This window comes from Muntiacus reevesi, chromosome 11 (assembly GCF_963930625.1).
Source record: "Muntiacus reevesi chromosome 11, mMunRee1.1, whole genome shotgun sequence".
NCBI classification, from domain to species: Eukaryota; Metazoa; Chordata; class Mammalia; order Artiodactyla; family Cervidae; genus Muntiacus; species Muntiacus reevesi.
In genome coordinates this window covers 69,734,246-69,756,216 of record NC_089259.1, presented here as the reverse complement: position 1 = coordinate 69,756,216, position 21,971 = coordinate 69,734,246, and the positions used below count along the sequence as shown (strand labels likewise).

Genomic DNA, 21,971 nt, shown 5'->3' with positions numbered 1-21,971 from the left:
GCTGTCTTTTCATGTTGCTTATAGTTTCCTTTGTTGCACCAAAGGTTTTAAGTTTAATTAGGTCCCATTTGTTTATTTTTGCTTTTATTTCCATTACTCTGTGAGGTGGGTCATAGAGGATCCTGCTATGATTTACATCAGAGAGTGTTTTGCCTATGTTTTTCTCTAGGAGTTTTATAGTTTCTGTACTTACATTTAACTTTTAATCCATTTTGAGTTTATTTTTGTATACGGTGTTAGAAAGTGTTCTAGTTTCATTCTTTTACAAGTGGTTGACCAGTTTTCCCAGCACCACTTGTTAAAGAGATTGTCTTTTTTCTATTGTATATTCTTGCCTCCTTTGTCAAAGATAAGGTGTCCATAGGTGCATGGATTTATCTCTGGACTTTCTATTTTGTTCCATTGATCTATGTTTCTGTGTTTGTGCCAGTACCATACCTTCTTGATGACTGTAGCTTTGTAGTATAGCCTGAAGTCAGGTAGGTTGATTGCTCCAGTTCCATTCTTCTTCCTCAAGATTATTTTGGCTATTTGAGGTTTTTTGTATTTCCATACAAATTGTGAAATGATTTGTTCTAGTTTTCTGAAAAATACCGTTGGTAGCTTGATAGGGATTGCATTGAATCTATAGATTGCTTTGGATAATATACTCATTTTCACAATATTGATTCTTCCAATCCATGAACAAGGTATATTTCTCCATCTATTTGTGTTCTCTTTGATTTCTTTCATCTGTGTTTTATGGTTTTCTATATATAGGTCTTTTGTTTCTTTAGGTAGATTTATTCCTAAGTATTCTTTTCATTGCAGTGGTGAATGGAATTATTTCCTTAATTTTTCTTTCTATTTTCTCATTGTTAGTATATAGGAATGCAAGGGATTTCTGTGTGTTGATTTTATATCCTGCAAATTTACTATATTCATTGATTAGCTCTAGTAATTTTCTGGTGGAGTCTTTAGGGTTTTCTATGTAGAGGATCATGTCATCTGCAAACAGTGAGAGTTTTACTTCTTCTTTTCCAATCTGGATTCCTTTTATTTCTTTTTCTTCTCTGATTGCTGTGGCTAAAACTTCCAAAACTATGTTGAATAGTAGTGGTGAGTAGGGCATCCTTGTCTTGTTCCTGACTTTAGGGGAAATGCTTTCAATTTTTCACCATTGAGGATAATGTTTGTTGTGGGTTTATCATATATGGCTTTTATTATGTTGAGGTATATTCCTTCTATTCCTGCTGTCTGGAGGGTTTTTATCATAAATGAATGTTGAATTTTGTCAAAGGCTTTCTCTTAATCTATTGAGATAATCATATGATTTTTATCTTTTAATTTGTTAATGTGGTGTATCACATTGATTGGTTTGCGAATATTGAAGAATCATTGCATCCCTGGGATAAAGCCCACTTAGTCATGATGTATGATCTTTTTAATAATATGTTGTTGGATTCTGTTTGCTAGAATTTTGTTAAGGATTTTTGCATCTGTGTTCATCAGTGATATTGGCCTATAGTTTTCTTTTCTTGTGGCATCTTTGTCAGGTTTTAGTATTAGAGTGAGGGTGGCCTCATAGAATGAGTTTGGAACTTTACCTTCCTCTGCAATTTTCTGGAAGACTTTGAGTAGGATAGGTGTTAGCTCTTCTCTAAATGTTTGGTAGAATTCAGCTGTTAAGCCATCTGGTCCTGGGCTTTTGTTTGTTGGAAGATTTCTGATTACAGTTTCTATTTCCATGCTTATGATGGGTCTGTTAAGATTTTCTATTTCTTCCTGGTTCAGTTTTGAAAAGTTATACCTTTCTAAGAATTTGTCCATTTCTTCCAAGTTGTCCATTTTATTGGCATATAGTTGCTGATAGTAGTCTCTTATGATCTTTTGTATTTCTGGGAGTCTGTTGTGAATTCTCCATTTTCATTTCTAATTTTGTTGATTTGATTCTTCTCCCTTTGTTTCTTGATGAGTCAGGCTAATGGTTTGTCTATTTCATTTATCTTCTCGATGAAACAGCTTTTAGCTTTGTTGATTTTTGTTATGGTCTCCTTTGTTTCTTTTGCATTTATTTCTGCCCTAATTTTTATGATATCTTTCCTTATACTAACCCTGGGGTGCTTCATTTCTCCTTTTTCTAGTTGCTTTAGGTTAGAGTTAGGTTTTTCAATCTGATTTTTCTCCTGTTTCTTGAGGTAGGCTTGTATTGCTATGAACCTTCACCTTAGCACTGCTTTTACTGAATCCCATAGGTTTTGGGTTGTTATGTTTTCATTTTCACTCATTTCTATGCCTATTTTGATTTCTTTTTTAATTTCTTCTGTGATTTGTTGGTTATTCAGAAGTGTGTTGTTTAGCCTCCATATGTTTGTATTTTTAATAGTTTTTTTCCTGTAGTTGAAATCTAATCTTACCACACTGTGATCAGAAAAGATTCTTGAGATGATTTAATTTTTTTAAAATTTACCAAGGCTAGATTCGTGGCCCAGGATGTGATCTATCCTGGAGAAGGTTCCGTGTGCATTTGAGAAAAAGATGAAATTCACTGCTTTATGGTGAAATGTCCTATAATATCAGTTAGGTCTAACTGGTCCATTGTGTCATTTAAAGTTTGTGTTTCCGTGCTAATTTCTGTTTAGTTGATCTATCCATAGGTGTGAGTGGGGTATTAAAGTCTCCCACTATTATTGTTACTGTTAATTTCTCCTTTCATACTTGTTAGCCTTTGCCTTTTGTATTGCGGTGCTCGTATGTTGGGTGCATATATAATTGTTATATCTTCTTCTTGGATTGATCCTTTGATCATTTTGTAGTGTCCTTCGTTGTCTCTTCACAGCCTTTATTTCAAAGTCTATTTTATCTGATATGAGTATTGCTACTCCTGCTTTCTTTTGGTTTCCATTTGCGTGAAATATCTTTTTCCAGCCCTTCACTTTCTGTCTGTATGTGTTCCTTGTTTTGAGGTGTGTCCCTTGTTTTGAGGTGGATCTCTTGTAGACAGTATACATAGGGGTCTTGTTTTTGTATCCATTCAGCCAGTCTTTGTCTTTTGGTTGGGGCATTCAACCCATTTACATTTAAGGTAATTATTGATAAGTATGATCCTGTTGCCATTTACTTTGTTGTTTTGGGTTCGAGTTTTTAAACCTTTTCTGTGTTTCCTGTCTAGAGAAGATCCTTTAGCATTTGTTGAAGAGCTGGTTTGGTAGTGCCTAATTCTGTGAGCTTTTGCTTGTCTGTAAAGCTTTTGATTTCTCCTTCATATTTGAATGAGATCCTTGCTGGGTACAGTAATCTGGGTTGTAGGTTTTTCTCTTTCATCACTTTAAGTGTGTCCTGCCATTCCCTCTGGGTTGAAGAGTTTCTGTTGAAAGATCAGCTGTTATCCTTATGGGAATCCCCTTGTGAGTTATTTGTTGTTTTTCCCTTGCTGTTTTAAATATTTGTTCTTTGTGTTTGATCTTCATTAATTTGATTAATATGTGTCTCGGGATGTTTTGCCTTGGGTTTATCCTGTTTGGGACTCTCTGGGTTTCTTGGACTTGGGTGGTTATTTCCTTCCCCATTTTAGGGAAGTTTTCAACTATTATCTCCTCAAGTAGTTTCTCATGGCTTTTCTTTTTGTCTTCTTCTTCTGGGACTCCTATGATTCAAATGTTGGGGCATTTAACATTGTCCCAGAGGTCTCAGGGATTGTCCTCATTGTTTTAATTCTTTTTTTCTTTTTTCCTCTCTGCTTCATTTATTTCCACCATTCTATGTTCCACTTCACTTATCCTATCTTCTGCCTCAGTTATTCTACTGTTGGTTCCCTCCAGAGTGCTTTTGATCTCAGTTATTGCATTATTCATATTGATTGGCCCTTTTTTTCCCTTCTAGGTCCTTGTTAAACTTTTCTTGCATCTTCTTAATCCTTGTCTCCAGACTATCTGTAACTCCATTTTGTTTTAAAGATTTTGGATCATTTTTGCTATCCTTATTCTGAATTCTTTTTCAGGTAGACTCCCTATCTCTTCCTCCTTTGTTTGGTTTGGTGGGTTTTTATCATGTTCCTTTACCTGATGAATATTTCTCTGCCTTTTCATCTTGTTTAGGTTGCTGTGTTTGGGGTGGCCTTTCCTTGTACTGGAAATTTTTGGTTCCTCTTTATTGTGGAGGTTCCTTCCTGTGGGTGGGATTGGATGACTGGCTTGTCAAGGTTTCCTGGTTAGGGAAGTTTGCATCAGTGTTTCGGTGGGTGGAGCTGGATCTCTTCTTTTTGGAGTGCAATGAAGTCTCCAGTAGTGAGTTTTGAGGTGTCTATGGGTTTGGTATGACTTTTGGCTGCCTGTATTTTTGTGCTCAGTGTTATGTTCCTGCATTGTTGGAGAATCAGCTTGGTATGTCTTGCTCTAAAACTTGTTGGCTCTTGGGTGGAGCTTGGTTTCAGTGTAGGTATGGAGGCTTTTGGATGAATGCTTGTTGATTAATGTTCCCTGGAGTCAGGAGTTTTCTGGTGTTCTCAAGTTTTGGATTTAAGCCTCCTGACTCTGACTTTCAGTCTTATTCTTACAGTAGCCTCAAACTTCTCCATCCATACAGCAATGATGATAAAACATCTAGGTTAATGGTGAAAAGATTCTCCACAGTGAGGGACACCCAGAGAGGTTCACAGAGTTACATGGAGAAGAGAAGAGGGAGGAGGGAGATAAAGGTGACCAGGAGGTGAAGAGGAGGAATCAAAAGGGAAGAGAGCAATCTAGCCAGTAATCAATTCCCTATTTGCTTTCCACAGTCTGGAACACTCAGAGAGGTTCACAGAGTTTCAGGGAGAAGAGGAGGGAGGAAGGAGATAGAGGTGACCAGGAGGAGAGGAGAGGGAGTCAAAAGGAGAGAGAGACCAATCTAACCAGTGATCAGTTCCCTAAGTGTTCTCCACAGCCTGGAACACCCAAAGAGATTCACAGGGTCAAGTAGAGAAGAGAAGGGGGAGGGAGGAGATAGAGGTGACCTGGGGGAGACAAAGGAGAGTCAAAAGGGGAGAGAGCAATCAAGCCAGTAGTCACACTCCTAAGGAAAAATGGGTACTGAAGATTGGATTCTGAATGGTAGAAAATTGCTAACAAATACCTAAAAGCAAAGTATAAAAATCTAGAGTAGAGGTTAGACTCTCAAAAATAAAATATTAAAAAAAACAAAACAAAATTGCAAAAGTTATAAAAAAAATATGAAATTTGATTTAAAAATAGAGTGTTTTTGCAAGGTAATAGTAGGTTTTCAAAATGAAAATTAAAGGAGTAATAAAGAACTTAATTTTTTTTAAAAAAATTAAAACATGATAATAGTAAAACATATCTAGGAATTTCTCTGGAGCTGTTGAGGGCAGTGGGGGTCAGTTCAGTTTCAGATAGTTCCTTGTTCAGAAGTTCCTTATACTTCTTCTCAAGGTCTATAGGTCCCTTCCAATGTAGTCAATGCTAACTATAGAGTTTTAATCTGTTTTACCTGTCACTTCCGAAGCAGTTCCCTCTTTGTTTATTTTGACTTCCTCTGTTTGCAAGTCTCTTCAGTATCTAACTTCTGCCCTGACACAAGGGGGCAAGGGTGGTCATTTATATAGGCTCACTCGTTCAATTGTGCTGTGGGGAGGGAGTGACACTACAAACAAATATCACTGGCATGTGTGGGGAGTGCTCACAATGTCTGGGCCACACTGGGGTTGCCCCTGCTCATGGCGTGTGTGCTTTCCTGGTCTACGTTGCTCAGGCTCCAGGTTGCTCTGCAAGGGAACTGTCTAGAGTGGGCCCTGGGTTGCATGTACTTCCCAAGTCTAAGCCACTCAGGTTCAGGTTCTTGGGTACTGCACAAAGGCACAGACTCGGTTGGGCCTGCGTTTTGTGCACTTCCCAGGTCGGAACAGCTCAGGTGACCAGGTGCTTGGTAAGCGCACTCTCCCAGCTGGGACGGTGCATCTTATTACCTCCTGGGTCCCAGCCGCTGTTTCCCAGGTGCGCAGCGGGAGCGCCGTCTCAGGTGTGCTGTGTGTCTGCTCTGGAGAGCTGATCTCTGGCTGTGACCCTCCTGGTGGATGTCACATGTCCAGGATCCCAGGAAGACTTGGTTAGCAACTGGGAGCCTGCTCACAGTTTGGTAGAGGATGCTGTCTCTGAGGCCAAGATTGCCCCTTGCCTTCTGGCTCTGGCTGTCACCTGCCTCCCTCACTGTCTCCCGCAGGGGATGGGCCAGTCCGCAGCTGGCTAGCTCTCCTCTGGTATTCACTCAGTCCTTTGTTCTGTGAGCGGCCTGGCAGTGCCTTAGGTTAGAGTTTTTCATGGGAAAGTTCTCTCTCTCTCTCTCCTCTTTTTTTCCCCTCATTCTGGCTATCCCACAGTTTGGGTTGCTATCTCACATTAGCTCCCTCAGGTTGTCCTCAGGGCATTCAGGCCAGGTCCTTACTCTAAGCAATGCAGCCTGTGCATCCCTGTTCAGTCCCCGCTTGCTGGTGGTGGACATGAGTGTCTGGACTACATCTATGCTGGGTGTTGCTGTTAGGCATGTGATCTGTGGGTTTGATTTATTTATTTTTTCCTCCCAGTTATGTTGCCCTCTGAGATTCCAAAACTCCCCACAGACCCGCTGGTAAGAGGGTTTCTTGGTGTTTGGAAGTTTGTCCTCTTTTATGACTCCCTCCCTGGGATGGGTCTCCATCCCCAATTCTTTTGTCTCTCTTTGTATCTTTTATATTTTGTCTTACCTCCTTTTGAAGACAATGGGCTGCCTTTCTGGGTGCCTGGTATCCTCCGTCAGCATTCAGAAATTGTTTTGTGGTATTTGCTCAGTGTTCAAATGATCTTTCGATGAATTTGTGGGGGAGAGAGTGGTCTCCCTGTCCTAAACATCTGCCATCTTAGGAGAGCCCCCCAAGAAATTTTTTCATTTTGAAGATTATCCTGACTTTTTATCCAGACTTTGTGCTTTTAGTTTTTTGGGCATTTTACTAATCAAGTGTAACCTCTCTTTAAAAAAAGATTAGCAGTTACTACAATTTGTTAACACTCAGGATATGTAAACATAAGTACACCCTGAAGTCTCTCATTACTACCACCTCTGATTGGCATGATGTGTACTCTGTCCTCCTCGCGAGTTGGACTGTGTGCTGTTGCATGTACCTTCATGTTTCTTGTTTTCTTTACACTAGAAGTACTTTATTGTCCCTGTTTAGCCAGGACAGGTAATATATGTAACATATATAAAACTGAAGTTTTTCACTCTGATCCACAGAGTCATAATTTATTACCCAATTTTTTTGTTGTTGGTGGTGTTAAACTAGAGCTCTTGTGAAAGTAGATCTTTGACCATTATTTATAAGAATTAATTTACCAAGAGAGAATTTATCATATAAAGTGCCCTCTTGCTTGCTGAGCATTACTGAGATTCATTCTTTATCAAATGAAAATGGAGAGATAGTGAAGATTTCAATTCATTAGTAGAGGGTCAGGTACATCATGTAATTATGCTGCTACATTGTGGAGATGAATGAAATAGTTAAAACCAAGGGTCATAATGAAAACATAAATTGTTAAAAACATCCTGTATTGAATATTCTATTAAGTATATTATTTTGACAAGTTAGTATACATCATGAAATGTGCATTTTAAGCAGATATCTTGTCATTTCAACTACTTACATTCTGTGGCTATCTAGACCTCTGTCTATATGGTTGTCTGGTAATGTTGGGGTCCTTTAATGGACCAGAACCTGGTGGTCCAAAGTCGACTATAAGAAAGTAAAGGAGAGAAAGAGGCTGATATTCCCTGGTTTACTCAGAAAACCATAAAGCCCTTGACACAAGACTTGCATCACTCACGAAGGCACCAGGTGCCCTCTCGAGCGGATGAAGGCACGGAGAGCCTTCTCGAGAAGGTTTTAGCAGCCCGGACAGGAAAGTGAGCATGACGGGTCTCCACGCTCCAGAGAATCAGCGAGAGAGAGAGAAACAGACAATCCATATCTCAGGAAAGGGGAGTGAGACTAAGCAGTTTTGCCATAAAGAGAATGTTTACCAAAGGAGACCCAAGCCTGTCTCACACAATGACCTCAGTTCCTGGGAGCAGCATGCTGCTCCACTTGAAGAGGGACAAAGGACTCATGCGAGACAGCACATAGGAATCCTCCTGTTAAACACTCCCCAACAGGTAAAAGAAGGCGCCTTCCTAAAATCAAGTTATTTCAGACCCTTACGAGAGAGGATTGGATAAAAGGTCTCCAGAACATAGTATCATAAAATAGGAAGGAGAAAAATGTGGGTTACATTAGCATATCTATGACTATTATGGTATTTCCTCCACTTTCTAAAGTAATTTGTGTTAATTTATTGTAACGGGTACATTTTTGTAAACTCGTATTTGTAGGCATCAGGAAAACCAACCCTACAAGGCCTTTCCTTTACTGTCAGACCTGGCGAACTGTTAGTTGTGGTCGGACCTGTGGGAGTAGGAAAGGTAAGTTGTGATGCCTTTTGGTAGCTTGATGCAACACCGCAGGCCCTGTTAAATTCTCAGAATGGAGCCCAGAGCTGAGTGTGACACGGTTTGAACTGGGTGTGTCTAGAACAGTGTTTCTCTCCCATAGAATGTTAGTTTTTCAAGAAGATTTTGTGCCAACTAAATCTGGATAAGTGCACACTGTATTTTTCTTCTTGGCGCTTCACGCTGCACAGTGGGGGAACTGCTTTGTGGGGAGTTTGATGTCTCATTTAAGGAAATTACTTATGTGGTAGCTATTCAGGAAGGATGAAGACAGTGGGTACTTCTTTTTGTCACAGTGGCCACTCTAGGAAGTCTGTAGGTTTGAGCATTTCCTCACGTGATGTGACTTGATCCTCTCAGTGAACTTGTAGTGAACATGCAGCCATGTGCTAGAGCTAAAGATATAGATGTGAGTCAGACCCCAACGCCTCTGCCCTCTAGAGGCAACCAGATTCCAGGGTGACACAAATACGCAGGCAGGTTATTTCAGCCCAGTGTGCTGAGCGCTCTGATAGTTTGTTCATAGACATGTCACTTCTGTGTGCTACAAGATTTGAAGGACATGTACACGTGCATTTAGTCTCTTTTGTTCTGTACAACAAATTACAGAAACCTAAACTTTGGATGTGTACATGAGAGATATTTTCCTCTGTGATGGACTTTTGCTCTTCAATACAACAAACTTCAGAGTTCTTTTAATTAATCATCTTTGAATATATTCTTCACACATGCCTTTTTAAGAACAAGTATTTGTCAAATAAAGGATACCCAGATGCAGGAACAACTGCATTAAACACCAGGTACAGGAAATACCTGTTCTCTTGGGCTGTACTGCTATTTAAGGATATTAAAAATTCTTACTTAGTCTTTGCTGAGTGTAGCACTTCATTCAGGGGAAACAATTGGGCAGAGTAGATTGCTATGATATTTTGTTAATTTTCCTTATCAACCATTAGTTTACATTGACTAATAGGGTTATTTTTGTTTTTTGGTCTGCAACTACCATAGCTGTAGTTTATCCTATTATGAAGGAAAAGTTTCTATAGTGTATCAAGCACCAGTGTGGGGTTGGCTGTGCTGTGGGGCGTGTTCCGTCCTGAGTGCTGCCTGTTCACGTGTGTGTGTTGCCTTCTGTTTCAGTCGTCACTGTTGAATGCTTTGCTGGGGGAGCTGCCCCCGAGCCAGGGGCAGGTCAGCGTGCATGGGAGGATCGCGTATGTTTCTCAGCAGCCCTGGGTGTTTCCAGGAACTGTGAGGAGTAACATTTTATTTGGGAAGAAATATGAACAAGATCGATATGAAAAAGTAATAAAGGCTTGTGCTTTGGAAGAGGTGAGTAATGACTTTTGAGTTGCATGTACTCGAATTTTATTTTTTAAAAACTTATTTATTTTAGTTGGAGGCTCATTATATTACAATATTGTAGTGGTTTTTGCCATACATTAATATGAATCAGCCATGGGTGTACATGTGTTCCCCATTCTGAATCCCCCTCCCACCTCCCTCCCCATCCCATCCCTCTGGGTCATTCCAGTGTACCAGCCCTGAGCACTTGTCTCATGCATTGAACCTGGACTGGCAATCTGTTTCATAAATGATAATATACATATTTCAGTGCTATTCTCTCAGATCATCCCACCCTTGCCTTCTCCCACAGAGTCCAAAAGACTGTTCTATACATCCGTGTCTCTTTTTCTGTCTTGCATATAGGGTTATCATTACCATCTTTCTAAATTCCATATATATGTGTTAGTATACAGTATTGGTGTTTTTCTTTCTGGCTTACTTCACTCTGTAATGGGCTCCAGTTTCACCCACCTCATTAGAACTGATTCAAATGTATCCTTTTTATTGAATTTTAAATAATGATAGTGTGGGTTTAAATTACAAGGTTTGTTGAAAAGTTTTTTTTTTTTTTTAATGTAAAAGATCTTTGATTATTGCTTAATATCTTAAGGTGGGCTTCTGGGTAAGTATATAGGCATATGTGCTGCTGCTTTAATCCTGATGTGGTAACACTCAATGGAATGCCTTTTTTGGGGGAGGAGTGTTGTTTCATTCTATGAGGTTTCATTCACTTTTAGCATCTTTTTTTAATGCATAATTATAAAAATTTCTGAAAATAAAGAGGACAATGTAATGAACCCTCCCTCCTGTACCCACCTCCCAGCTTCAACCAGGATCAGCTGGTGGCTAGTCTTGCTACATCTCTCTCTCTGCCCCCTGCCAGCCCAATCCCCACTCCAAATTATTCTGAAGCAGATTCTAGAGCTCAGATCTGTTCAACTGTAAACATTTCACTGGGGCTTTCCCAGTATCTCAGGGGTAAAGAATTCTGCCACTGCAGGAGACATGGGTTCGATCCCTGTGTTGGGAAGATCACCTGGAGAAGGAAATGGCAACCCACTCCAGTATTCTTGCCTAGAGGGTCCCATGGACAGAAAAGCCTTGTGGACTACAATCCATGAGGTCACAAAAAGAATTGGAGATGACAGCGTCTAAACAGCGACAACAAATATTTCATTAATTATCTGTAAAAGATAGGCTTTTGGGAAAAAATCATTACATTAAGTAGCCTGAAAAATAACCCCAATTCCTGAATAAAATCAACCTTCTGGTCTGTGTTTATATATTGTTAATGATTTCAGTGAGAAATCCTGTTCAGCATTATTTGAATCAGACTTCACATAAGGTCTTCCCCCTGCACTTGGTTGATGCCTCCTTGGTCACTTTCAGTTTGTAAGTTTCCCTCTCCACTTCATTTTTTATGTATTATTTATACAAAATAGAATGCCTTAAAGTTCTTTCTTAATACTGAATCATTTTGTTCAGGGAGAGATTGTTTTCAGAAATGGCATTAAGCTTCACAGGAAATGTCAAGATGAAATGTTTAATTCTATGTTGGTATTTAAATGAAATTAGTGAATGAATGATGTAAACTGAACTTACCTGATAGAATATAATTTGGCAGAAAAGAGAAAAATATAAATATTTATAAATAGTATGTTACTTTCTTGTGTTATAAAAATCAGTGAATAATATCTTTAAAGGGCTCTCCCTAGGGTGTGTTCAGTGCAGTCTAGACATCTATCTATTCTTCTATACTGTGAGGAAAAGGCTGGGATGGACTTTCAAAGATGTGATAGCAGAGTCTCCAAACCTTCTTTCTGAGGAAATAGTAACTTTGCTTGAACATCATAGATTGTATCAGGTGAGTAGTATCTTATGATGGTGGAGACAGAACAGGGTTGCTCATTTAAGGGACTGCTATTGCTTTCTCCTGGGTTTTTGTTAATGGGGGATTGTGCATTTGCAGAAATGATATCAAGTTAGTAGGAATGAGCTAACTTTTTATTAAATGGTGCATAGACTCTGTAAGAAAAGAAGGGGGAAAGCAAATGTGAAACAGTGACAAAATAGCTTCCATTTATTAGCATCCATGTACAAATCATTTTTCTATCTATCTCTCACAGGTGTGTATGCACAAACATGAACAGGTATATGAGTTATTGATTCTTTATGAGTGTTCTTGATGTTATCATACTTATTTTATAGTTGGAAAAACTGAGGCTTGGAGGATGAAACAGCTCATCTCTACATTTGCAGCTCTGGTTCAGATCCATTTCTGCATGACTCTAGAGTCCATTCTTTTCTACAGTGCTTTGCTGCCTCTCAATTAAGAAAGTCTATAAGGAAGAAAATTTTTAAAAGCAGGTGTTGGATGAAGGTGGAATGTAGAGTAAACAGATCTCTTTTTTTTAAAGAGGCTTTTCCTCTTTACCTTAATCACGTCCAGCTCCTGATTCCCAGATCAGATACCAGAGACCCAGATCAGGGTGTGGGTGTTTCTTTCAGGAACTTGCTTTTCTGGTGAAGTTCAGTTCTGTCTTTCTCACCACATCTGAGTGTTTCTGGAGAATAAAAGGTGCTGGGAAAGTGGCTGCTATTCAGCGTTTTCCCCGGTAGGGTGGGTATGATGTTTTGCTGCAGCCACACAGGGTAACTGGGCCAGGAACACAGGCAGTGTCCTGGGTCTTCACCCACCCTGGGGTGTCTGTGCAGCACAGACTCTGATGGGAAGGGGTCCTGCAGGACTGGGCTGCACAGCGATTCTTCTGTATGTGATGTGATCTTTATAAACATGGACTGCTCTTGTGTTCTCTGCATGGTCGGGGCATAGAGTTGGGTGCTCTCGTGCCCATTCCCTCCTTGGCAGGAAGAGAGGCCTAGCACAGAGGAGTAGAAGAGAGTGGAGTCCTGGTTGCGGCCTCATAATTTGCCTGCTGTCACTTTGGACACATCCTGTTACCAGATTGGGCCTCTGATGTTTCTGAGGACATTGGGTCAGAAGGTTTCCAGAGATTTTGCTGCTGCTCTGAAATGTCTTCTATGACTCTGATTAGCAAGGGGTCAGCAAGGTCTTTATGACACCTGGGAACCACTTAGTAAGTAATGGGAATCTCTGCTTATCTCCTTTTGGAATTCATATGTTAGTGGATGGACAGAAGAGAGTCACAGACAGTAGTGGCACCCTGAGGGTATTCTGGCCTGAGGTTATTCTAGCAGAGACTGAATGTGTGGTAGAAAAGATTTGACCTTTAGAGAAAATAGTCCTGGGTAGTAATTCCAGGTATTTGTCTCAGTTTCCTCTCTTATTAAACGGAGGAGGGGTGGAATTACTGTAAAGTCTGCAGGCCATGCCTGTGAACTACAAACATGCCAGGTTTCAGTAAATGGTAGCTGTTGTTACTATTATAGGTCTTTTTTCTACATCTAACCATCCATATAAGTATAATAAAGATTTCTTCTTACTGTTCTCTATACCTCTACCTCTCCCAAATCCTGGAGGGAGGAAAAAAAAAAATGGAAAAACAGCATTTTTTTGTTATTTTATGTTAATAATAATTAGAAGTATTATATTAGGCCTCACTGAGTAAATTTATCTTCATTGACCTGAAAACTTTCCTGTAATAAAATAAGGAGATATGAAGTAATTGATTTAGGCTGATGACATCAACTCCAAGGCCCAGGAGTCAGAAGTCTCAGGGATTGAGTCTCAGTTTCTCTATTTACTAGGTGTGTGATTTTGGCTAGTTGCCTGAATCTTACAAGTCTGTTTCTTCATTGGTAAAATGGAAATAATAATAGTATCAACCTCATAAGGTTGTTTTGAAGAGGAAATGCAGTAGTGATTTTGAAGCACCTGATAGCTTGGAACATAACAGTTCAGTCACTCAGTCGTGTCCGACTCTTTGCAACCCCATGAATTGCAGCACGCCAGGCCTCCCTGTCCATCACCAACTCCGGGAGTCTACCCAAACCCATGTCAATCGAGTTGGTGATGCCATCCAGTCATCTCACCCTCTGTCGTCCCCTTCTCCTCCTGCCCCCAATCCTTCCCGACATTAGGGTCTTTTCCAATGAGTCATCTCTTTGCATGAGGTGGCCAAAATATTGGAGTTTCAACCTCAACATCAGCCCTTCCAATGAAGACCCAGGACTGATCTCCTTTAGGATTGACTGGTTGGATCTTCTTGCAGCCTGAGGGACTCTCAAGAGTCTTCTCCAACACCACAGTTCAAAAACATCAATTCGTTGACGCTCAGCTTTCTTCACTGTCCAACTCTCACATTCATACATGACTACTGGAAAAACTATAGCCTTGACTAGATGGACCTTTGTTGGCAAAGTAATGTCTCTGCTTTTAAATATGCTATCTAAGTTGGTCATAACTTTCCTTCCAAGGAGTAAGCGTCTTTTAATTTCATGACAAGCACTTTGTAAAGGTTGGAATGATTTTGAATAAAAATTAACTCAATTATAAGCTCAGCCAGTTTTTGGTAAAATCACATCTATAGAATGTGACATATAAGAAAGAAGGTATCTGAATAACTGACATCACTTAAATTGATATTTCTATAGGTGCTGTACACATAGTACATTATATAAATCAAGAATAAAAATGCTCTGTTACCATAACATAAGTAATATAGTGTGCCGGGGTCCAGCCCCAGCAGGATCCAGGGGAATCCTCAGGATGAATGGCATCGGCGAGAGGACACATAGGACCGGCCTTGATAGGGCCAAGTCTGCGAGGGGGAGAGGGAGAGAGAGAGAGAGAGAGAGAGAGAGAGAGAGAGAGAGAGAGAGAGAGAGAGAGAGAGAGAGAGAGAGAGACCAGACCAGACCAGACCAGACCAGACCAGACCAGGATATGTGGCAGAGTCTGGCAATTGCTTTATTTTTCACCATAGCCTTTATATCCTAAGTTGGTACATTTCTAAGGGGCAGATAATCATACAGACTTAGTTTAACATTATATCAGCTTGTCCTTCATGAAACCAGGTGTTCTCTGTATATTTTTTGTTTACGAGAGTCTTTTCCCATAGATTTTTTGTACATTATCTTCTGGCCTTGAGGTTAGCAGAAAACAGAAAATTGGCAGTCTCATGGTACAGCAGGTTGCAACATAATAGAAATACAATCCTGTTAACATAAAAGTCAGTCTTTTTGCAGAAGTTCTCAGCTAAATTTATCTAAAAAGTTTAACACACAAAGACTCTGTGGCTCTGGTGAGGCAGCCCCTGTTTAGCACTCCTGGTTAAAATTAACAATTATCTTATTGTTTTTACATGAGGGCTAAACTCTTATTTTACTAGATCTCCAACTATATTAATAATAGTTTCCACTGCACAACCTCAGCACTTTAACATCAATCAAACGTTGATCTAATAACCACTTTTAAAACAATATTTTTTGTATTTTTTAATAGGGCTTCCTCACCCCCCAAAGGGCTCCTATTAGGGCCTTTTTTAATGGTTAATCTCTATGTATAATATCTTCTGGCTTTTAGGCCTGTTGACAATTTATGGCTTGCACCTGGTGCAACTTTAAGCAACTTCAGTAGCCGACCCTGTCTTTTTTGTGGTTAATCTATTTTCTTTCTATTAGGTGTGATCTCCAAGGGAACTAGATAGGATTACATTTTCACAGAACAGAAATGCAAAGGATTGCAAAAACAGCAGATATGGCACAAAACAGGCTCTTAGTCCAAAAGTTAATTACCTGCAAGAAGTCACCAGCTAATCTCTATCTAAACTATTTTATATTAGGCACATATGTGGCTATAATATTTGTGGGGCTTTTCTCACCCCATGGAGGGACATATGCTTAATAGTTTCTTTTGTTAGCGTACTGTGCTTAGGATGTTTAGAACAATCATGAGCATTTTGTGCAATGAGGGCACACATTTATCAAACAAGCCAGAATGCCAGCTAAAGAGTTTGAATGGAAGCATTTCCTTCATCCATGGCCCCTTCATAGGGTACCAGCGTCCAGGAGATTTATTAATTAGGGTTTTAAGTTGGTCTTTATTCAATGAAAGAGGAGCAGGAGAGCTCTTGGCAGGCAACACAAGAATCCGCAGCAGGGCAAACAAGAACAACAGCAGAAAAGGGGGGAGGATACAGGGTGGGGTAGAGGCCGAGGCCAACCTGGAGGGTCCCTTATCTTAGACGGCCTTGCCTGTCAGGTATTTTCCTTATGACCTCGTCATGGATGGGGTCCCGGATGGCCTTGCCAGCCCGGTATTTTCTTCATGACCTCGTCACGGGCGGGACCTCCCATAATGGCTCCCGACAACAGTGTGCCATATTTGTCTGCATTTTTAACCACTTGAAGGCTTTTAAAAGCTTTTAGATAATACATATTTAAAGGTATCACATTGATAAATTCTAGTTTGATATTTTCCCACTTAGATCACTTGAATTTACAACCCCCTCTTGAGTGCCTATAAGCTTGTACTTTCATATTTACCACATTCCTGCCAACTTGGAAGTTTTCTTTTCAGATTACCTTGGCAGTTATAAGATAATAAGTTTATTGATATTTCCATGACTAGGTTTAGAGGCCTTCATGTCTTGAATTATTTAACTGTTGCCTTCTTTCAAATATACTCTTTAGTCACCACATGGACATCCTGATGTGAAAGAGCAAAAGGCTTTGAACTGCCATGAGCTGGTTTAGATTCCAGGTCTTCTGTCAATTGTAACAGCTGACTGTCCTCAGACCAGTGATGTGACCTGACTTAGTCTGTTTCCTCATCTGAAATGAGGTCCATACTTATTGTTCAGCTTGCTGTGGGGATCAGAGATAATCAGCGTCAGGGTCCAGCACAGAGCTTATCCCCCAGGAGGTGAGAGAAGCTGTGTGCACATGTACAAATAAATTATGGAGCAAAATAATATTGTTCCTTCACGAGGGATGTAAGCAAAGCCTTAGGAACCCAGCAGGAAGAGAGATGAGTCCAGGATGGTTTCATGGGAGAGTGTGGTTGGGCTGAACCTGGAAGGATGGGCAGGACATTGACAGGACATGAGAGGAGGGGCAGTTCCAAATGGAAGAAAAGCTGTGGAGAAAGGCAGGGCCTCCTGCTGTTTGACTCTGGAACCCAGTCCTCCTCTGCCAGGGCCTCATGTATGGCCCTTACTAACCATTTCAACAGTACACTCCATGGTATTTCTACTGTAAGTCTCCATCATTGCTGAAGGGCACTGGATGCTTCAGGATTTGTTATTGTTGTTTAGTTGCTAAGTCATATCTGACTGTTTGCAACCCCATGGACTGTAGCCCACCAGGCTCCCCTGTCCATGGGATTTTCTGGGCAAGAATAATGGAGTGGGTTGCCATTTCCTTCTTCTGTGCTTCAGAATCAGTTCAGTTCAGTCACTCAGGCGTGTCTGACTCTTTGTGACCCCATGGACCGCAGCATGCCAGGCCTCCCTGTCCATCACCAACTCCCCAAGTTTACTCAAACTCATGTCCATTGAGTTGGTGATGCCATCCAACCATCTTATCCTCTGTTGTCCCCTTCTCCTCCTGCCCTCAATCTTTCCTAACATTAGGGTCTTTTCACATGAGTCAGCTCTTCGCATCAGGTGGCCAAAGTATTGGAGTTTCAGCTTTAACATGTGTCCTTCCAGTGAACATCCAGGACTGATCTCCTTTAGGATGGACTGGTTGGATCTCCTTGCAATCCAAGGGAATTTCAAGAGTCTTCTCCAAAACCACAGTTCAAAAGCATCCGTTCTTCAGTGCTCACCTTTCTTTGTAGTCCAACTCTCACATCCACACATGACTACTGGAAAAACCATAGTCTTACCTAGATGAACATTTGTTGGCAAAGTAATGTCTCTGCTTTTTAATAAGCTGTCTAGGTTGGTCATAACTTTTCTTCCAAGGAGCAAGCGTCTTTCAATTTCATGGCTGCAGTCACCATCTGCAGTGATTTTGGAGCCCAAAAATATAGTCTGTCACTGTTTCCATTGTTTCCCCATCTATTTGTCATGAAGTGATGGGACCAGATGCCATGATCTTAGTTTTCTGAATGTTGAACTTTAGGTCAGCTTTTTCACTCTCCTCTTTCACTTTCATCAAGAGGCTTTTTAATTCCTCTTCACTTTCTGCCATAAGGGTGGTATCATCTGCATGTCTGAGGTTATTGATATTTCTCCTGGCAACCTTGATTCCAGCTTGTGCTTCATTCATACTGGCATTTTACATGATGTACTTTGCATTTAAGTTAAATAAGCAGGGTGACAATATACAGCCTTGATGTACTCCTTTCCCTATTTGGAACCAGTCTGTTGTTCCATGTCCAGTTCTAACTTTTGCTTCCTGACCTGCATAGAGATTTCTCAAGAGGCAGGTCAGGTGCTCTGGTATTCCCATCTCTTTCAGAATTTTCCACAGTTTATTGTGCTTTGGGTTGGATGGCATCAAATCAGTGTATCCGTTTCCTGGTTTGGCTCTAATTTGTGTGTCTGCTTTTCAGTGAAAATTGGCTAAAATTAACTTAGAGGAGAATAACATGAATAAGGATGCATCCCTTAAAACTCTTAGAGGAAAACATAGGCTGAACACTGGATGACGTAAATCAAAGTAAGATCCCCCATGACCTACCTCCTAGAGTAACAGAAATAAAAACAAGAGTAAACAAGTGGGACCTGATTAAACTTAAAAGCTTTTGCACATCAAAGGAAACTATAAGCAAGGTGAAAAGACAACCCTCAGAATGGGAGAAAATAATAGCAAATGAAACAACTGACAAAGGATTCATTTCCAAAATATACAGGCAGCTCATAGAACTCAATACCAGGAAAGCAAACAACCCAATCAAAAAGTGGGAGAAAGACCTAAACAGACATTTCTCCAAAGAAGATACAGATGGCTAACAAACACATGAACAGATGCTCAACACTGCTCATTATTAGAGAAATGCAAATCAAAACTACAATGAGATATCACCTCACACCAGTCAGAATGGCCATCATCAAAAGGTCTACAAACAATAAATGCTGGAGAGGGTGTGGGGGAAAGGGAAAGCTCTTGCACTGTTGGTGGGAATGTAAATTGATACAGCCACTATGGAAGACAGAATGGAGATTCCTTAAAACCTAGGAATAAAACCTCTGTATGACCCAGCAATCCCATTTGTAGGCGTATACCCTAAGGAAACCAAAATTGAAAACAACACATGTATCCCATTAGTCATTGCAGCACTATTTACAATAGCTAGAACATGGAAGCAACCTAGAAGTCCATTGACAGATGAATGGATAAAGAAGTTGTGGTACATATATGCAATGGAATATTACTCAGACATAAAAGGGAACATATTTGAGTCAGTTCTAATGAGGTGGATGAAACTTGAACTTATTATATGGAGTGAAGTAAGTCAGAAAAAGAAAGATAAATATCATTTTCTAATGCATATATGCAGAATCTAGAAAAATGGTACTGAAGAATTTATTTATAGAACAGCAATGGAGAAACAGACATAGAGAATAGACTTATGGATATGGGGAGAGGGGAAGAGAGGATAAGACATATGGAAAGAGTAACATGGTAACTTATATTACCATATGTAAAATAGATAGCCAATAGGAATTTGCTGTATGTCTCAGGAAACTCAAACAGGGTCTCTGTATCAATCTAGAGGGATGGGATGGGGAGGGAGATGGGAGGGAGGTTCAAAAGGGAGGGGATACATGTATACCGATGGCTGATTCATGTTGAGGTTTGACAGAAAACAACAAAATTCTGTAAAGCAATTATCCTACAATTAAAAAATAAATTTAAAAAACCACATTCCTCTTAATGGGAGGAATTGTAATATATGCTCAAGTCAGGCTTTTCCCTTTAGCCCAATCAGGAAATGTTTTCTGGGAATTTAGGCTGACTTAGATTTTTAAAAAATCCTTTGAAATGTTTTTCTTATCTGGGTCTGCTTCATAAATAATTTGCAGAGTCAACAACATACTTGCAGTTCTGCTCTCAGACTCAGAGAGAGCCTGTTGATCGTGCTATTACTGTGCAAAATGAAAGAGTGTATTTAAGTGCTTTTTCTAGAAAATGGTTAAGATTACTCTGCTATAATGTGGTGCTATTTGGGGAAGGAAACCATAAAAATACAAGGTCAAAGCATAAAAACTAGGAACAGTTTGCAAGGCTGTCAATAGTGAAATGGAAGCCCAGTAAACTATGTGTGTTTATGTACGGCTGGGAATCTATCTTAAACTGGCTTACTGTTTTTCATGAAAACCAAGAATACCAAGTGATGGTGTTAACTTCTGAGCTTAACACAGAAAGGAGATGAAACAATGAATTTTCACAGCATAGCAATTGCTGCCTTTCATTGGATGTACCCCAATTAAGCTGTGAGTGAGCAGGGGACCTATGTGTGCCTGTGTGTCTCCGTGGCTGTCAGGGAGCATTATGATAGAGACAGTCTCTTTCTTTTCATTGTAGTCATGTGCTTTGCATGTTATGATCCACACTGTGAATGAGTCCCACTATTGGTTTGATGAAAGTAGGCTTCAGTCCGGAGAAGGCGGCACCCCACTCCAGTACCCTTGCCTGGAAAATCTCATGGACAGAGGAGCCTGATAGGCTGCGGTCCATGGGGTCACGAAGAGTCGGACACAACTGAAGCGACTTAGCAGCAGCAGCAGGAGGCTTCAGTCACCAGTAGAAAGTTATAATTAATTCATGTTCTTTTTCCACATATGAAGAATGTTTCTATGCTTCTTTTGATTCTCACATCATCTTTGAGTTTAATGACTCTTGGTTCTACAGCACATTCTGTCGAAGAAGAAAATGAGACTCAGGGAGGTCAAAGGACTTGTTTATCATAGAGACCACAGTATGCCACCTTATTTCCCCCCAAATTTGCTAAAGTAGGGGCAGAGAAGTGGGGGTTTCATCTGCAGAAGGGTCCTGCTGTGCATCCTAGGTTGATGTCTGAGGGATTTAGTGGATATCAAATTCCCCACAAACTCTGCTTATCTATTCCAGGATATATCAGGTGATAAATTATAGGCAGTCTAAGATTTCTGATATAATAATTGTTTAATTTGAGCCTGATTATTCTCTTGACATTTTTCAGGTGGTCTTGTCATTTTTTCTTCCCACCCCCCCCCCCCCAGGTACTCTGATTTCTCTGTTAACTTCTTCAACTTATATTCAAATATAACTTTTGATATATTCTCAGATCCTCAAGTCAAAGCTTTATGGGACTTTTCTGGTGGTCCAGTGGTTAGGACTCTTCCACTGCCCATCCATGGGTTCTATTCATGATCAGGGAACTAAGATACTGCATGCCATGTGGTGTAGCCAAACTAAACAAATAAAAAACAACTTCATATCCTTAGCTTTGAGTTTTTCCTGCTTCCATGGACAGGCACCTACTTAGTCCAACTGATCTGCTCCATATCCTTTGAGCACACTGCTTCTTTACCCTTGGTTTTTCTGCCCAGCCTGCTCTTCCTGCTTCCATTTCTTGTACAGACCTTGTCTGCCACTCTGTCACTTGGTTTAAGTATCATTGTGAAGAGACAAGTCGGGTGTTATCCCTTCTCCGAAAGTGGGAAGCTGGAGCTGAGATCAGCAAAATGTCCAGTTGAAGACACACTCATTCCTTGATAAAGTAAGTCCTGTGCCTTCACCTCCTGTCCCACCAGCTCTCATACCTGTGTCTCTAGCACAGACCTTCACACTTGCATGTCCAGCTGCATCGTGACATCACCGAGAGGTCATTTCAGCTTGTCTACAAGCGAAATCTCTTAAACCTGCCTCCACCATCTTCCCTAACTCTGTAAATGCAGACCCTGTCCTTCTCCTTCTTCACATCCCAGACACAGAGTCCTCCTCCTCTCTAACAGCCTACACCCATCTCATCATCAGGTCTTCCAGACTCCACCTTCCAAATGTGTCTGGAGTGTGACCCCCATCTCTCTGTTCCTGCTGCCCACACTCTGGTCCTGACCACCATCATCTCTCACCTAGATTATTCCAGTAGCTTCCTCACTTGTATCCACCCTCACTCTTCCCCACTTACTGTCTTTTTTCTGTAAAGCACAGAAGTGATTCCTTGAAAACCTTAGACCAGGTCTGTCCCATTTCTACCTTTCAGCAGCAGTGAC

General features: G+C 40.5%; 1 protein-coding gene across 1 annotated transcript in view; it reads left to right on the top strand.

The window, feature by feature from the left end:
- Positions 1-21,971, top strand: part of LOC136144155 (ATP-binding cassette sub-family C member 4-like) — a 143,314-nt gene that overhangs the window by 33,017 nt on the left and 88,326 nt on the right. The window contains 2 exon segments of the mRNA XM_065901813.1: positions 8,374-8,463; positions 9,631-9,822. Coding sequence (XP_065757885.1) covers positions 8,374-8,463; positions 9,631-9,822 — 282 coding nt within the window.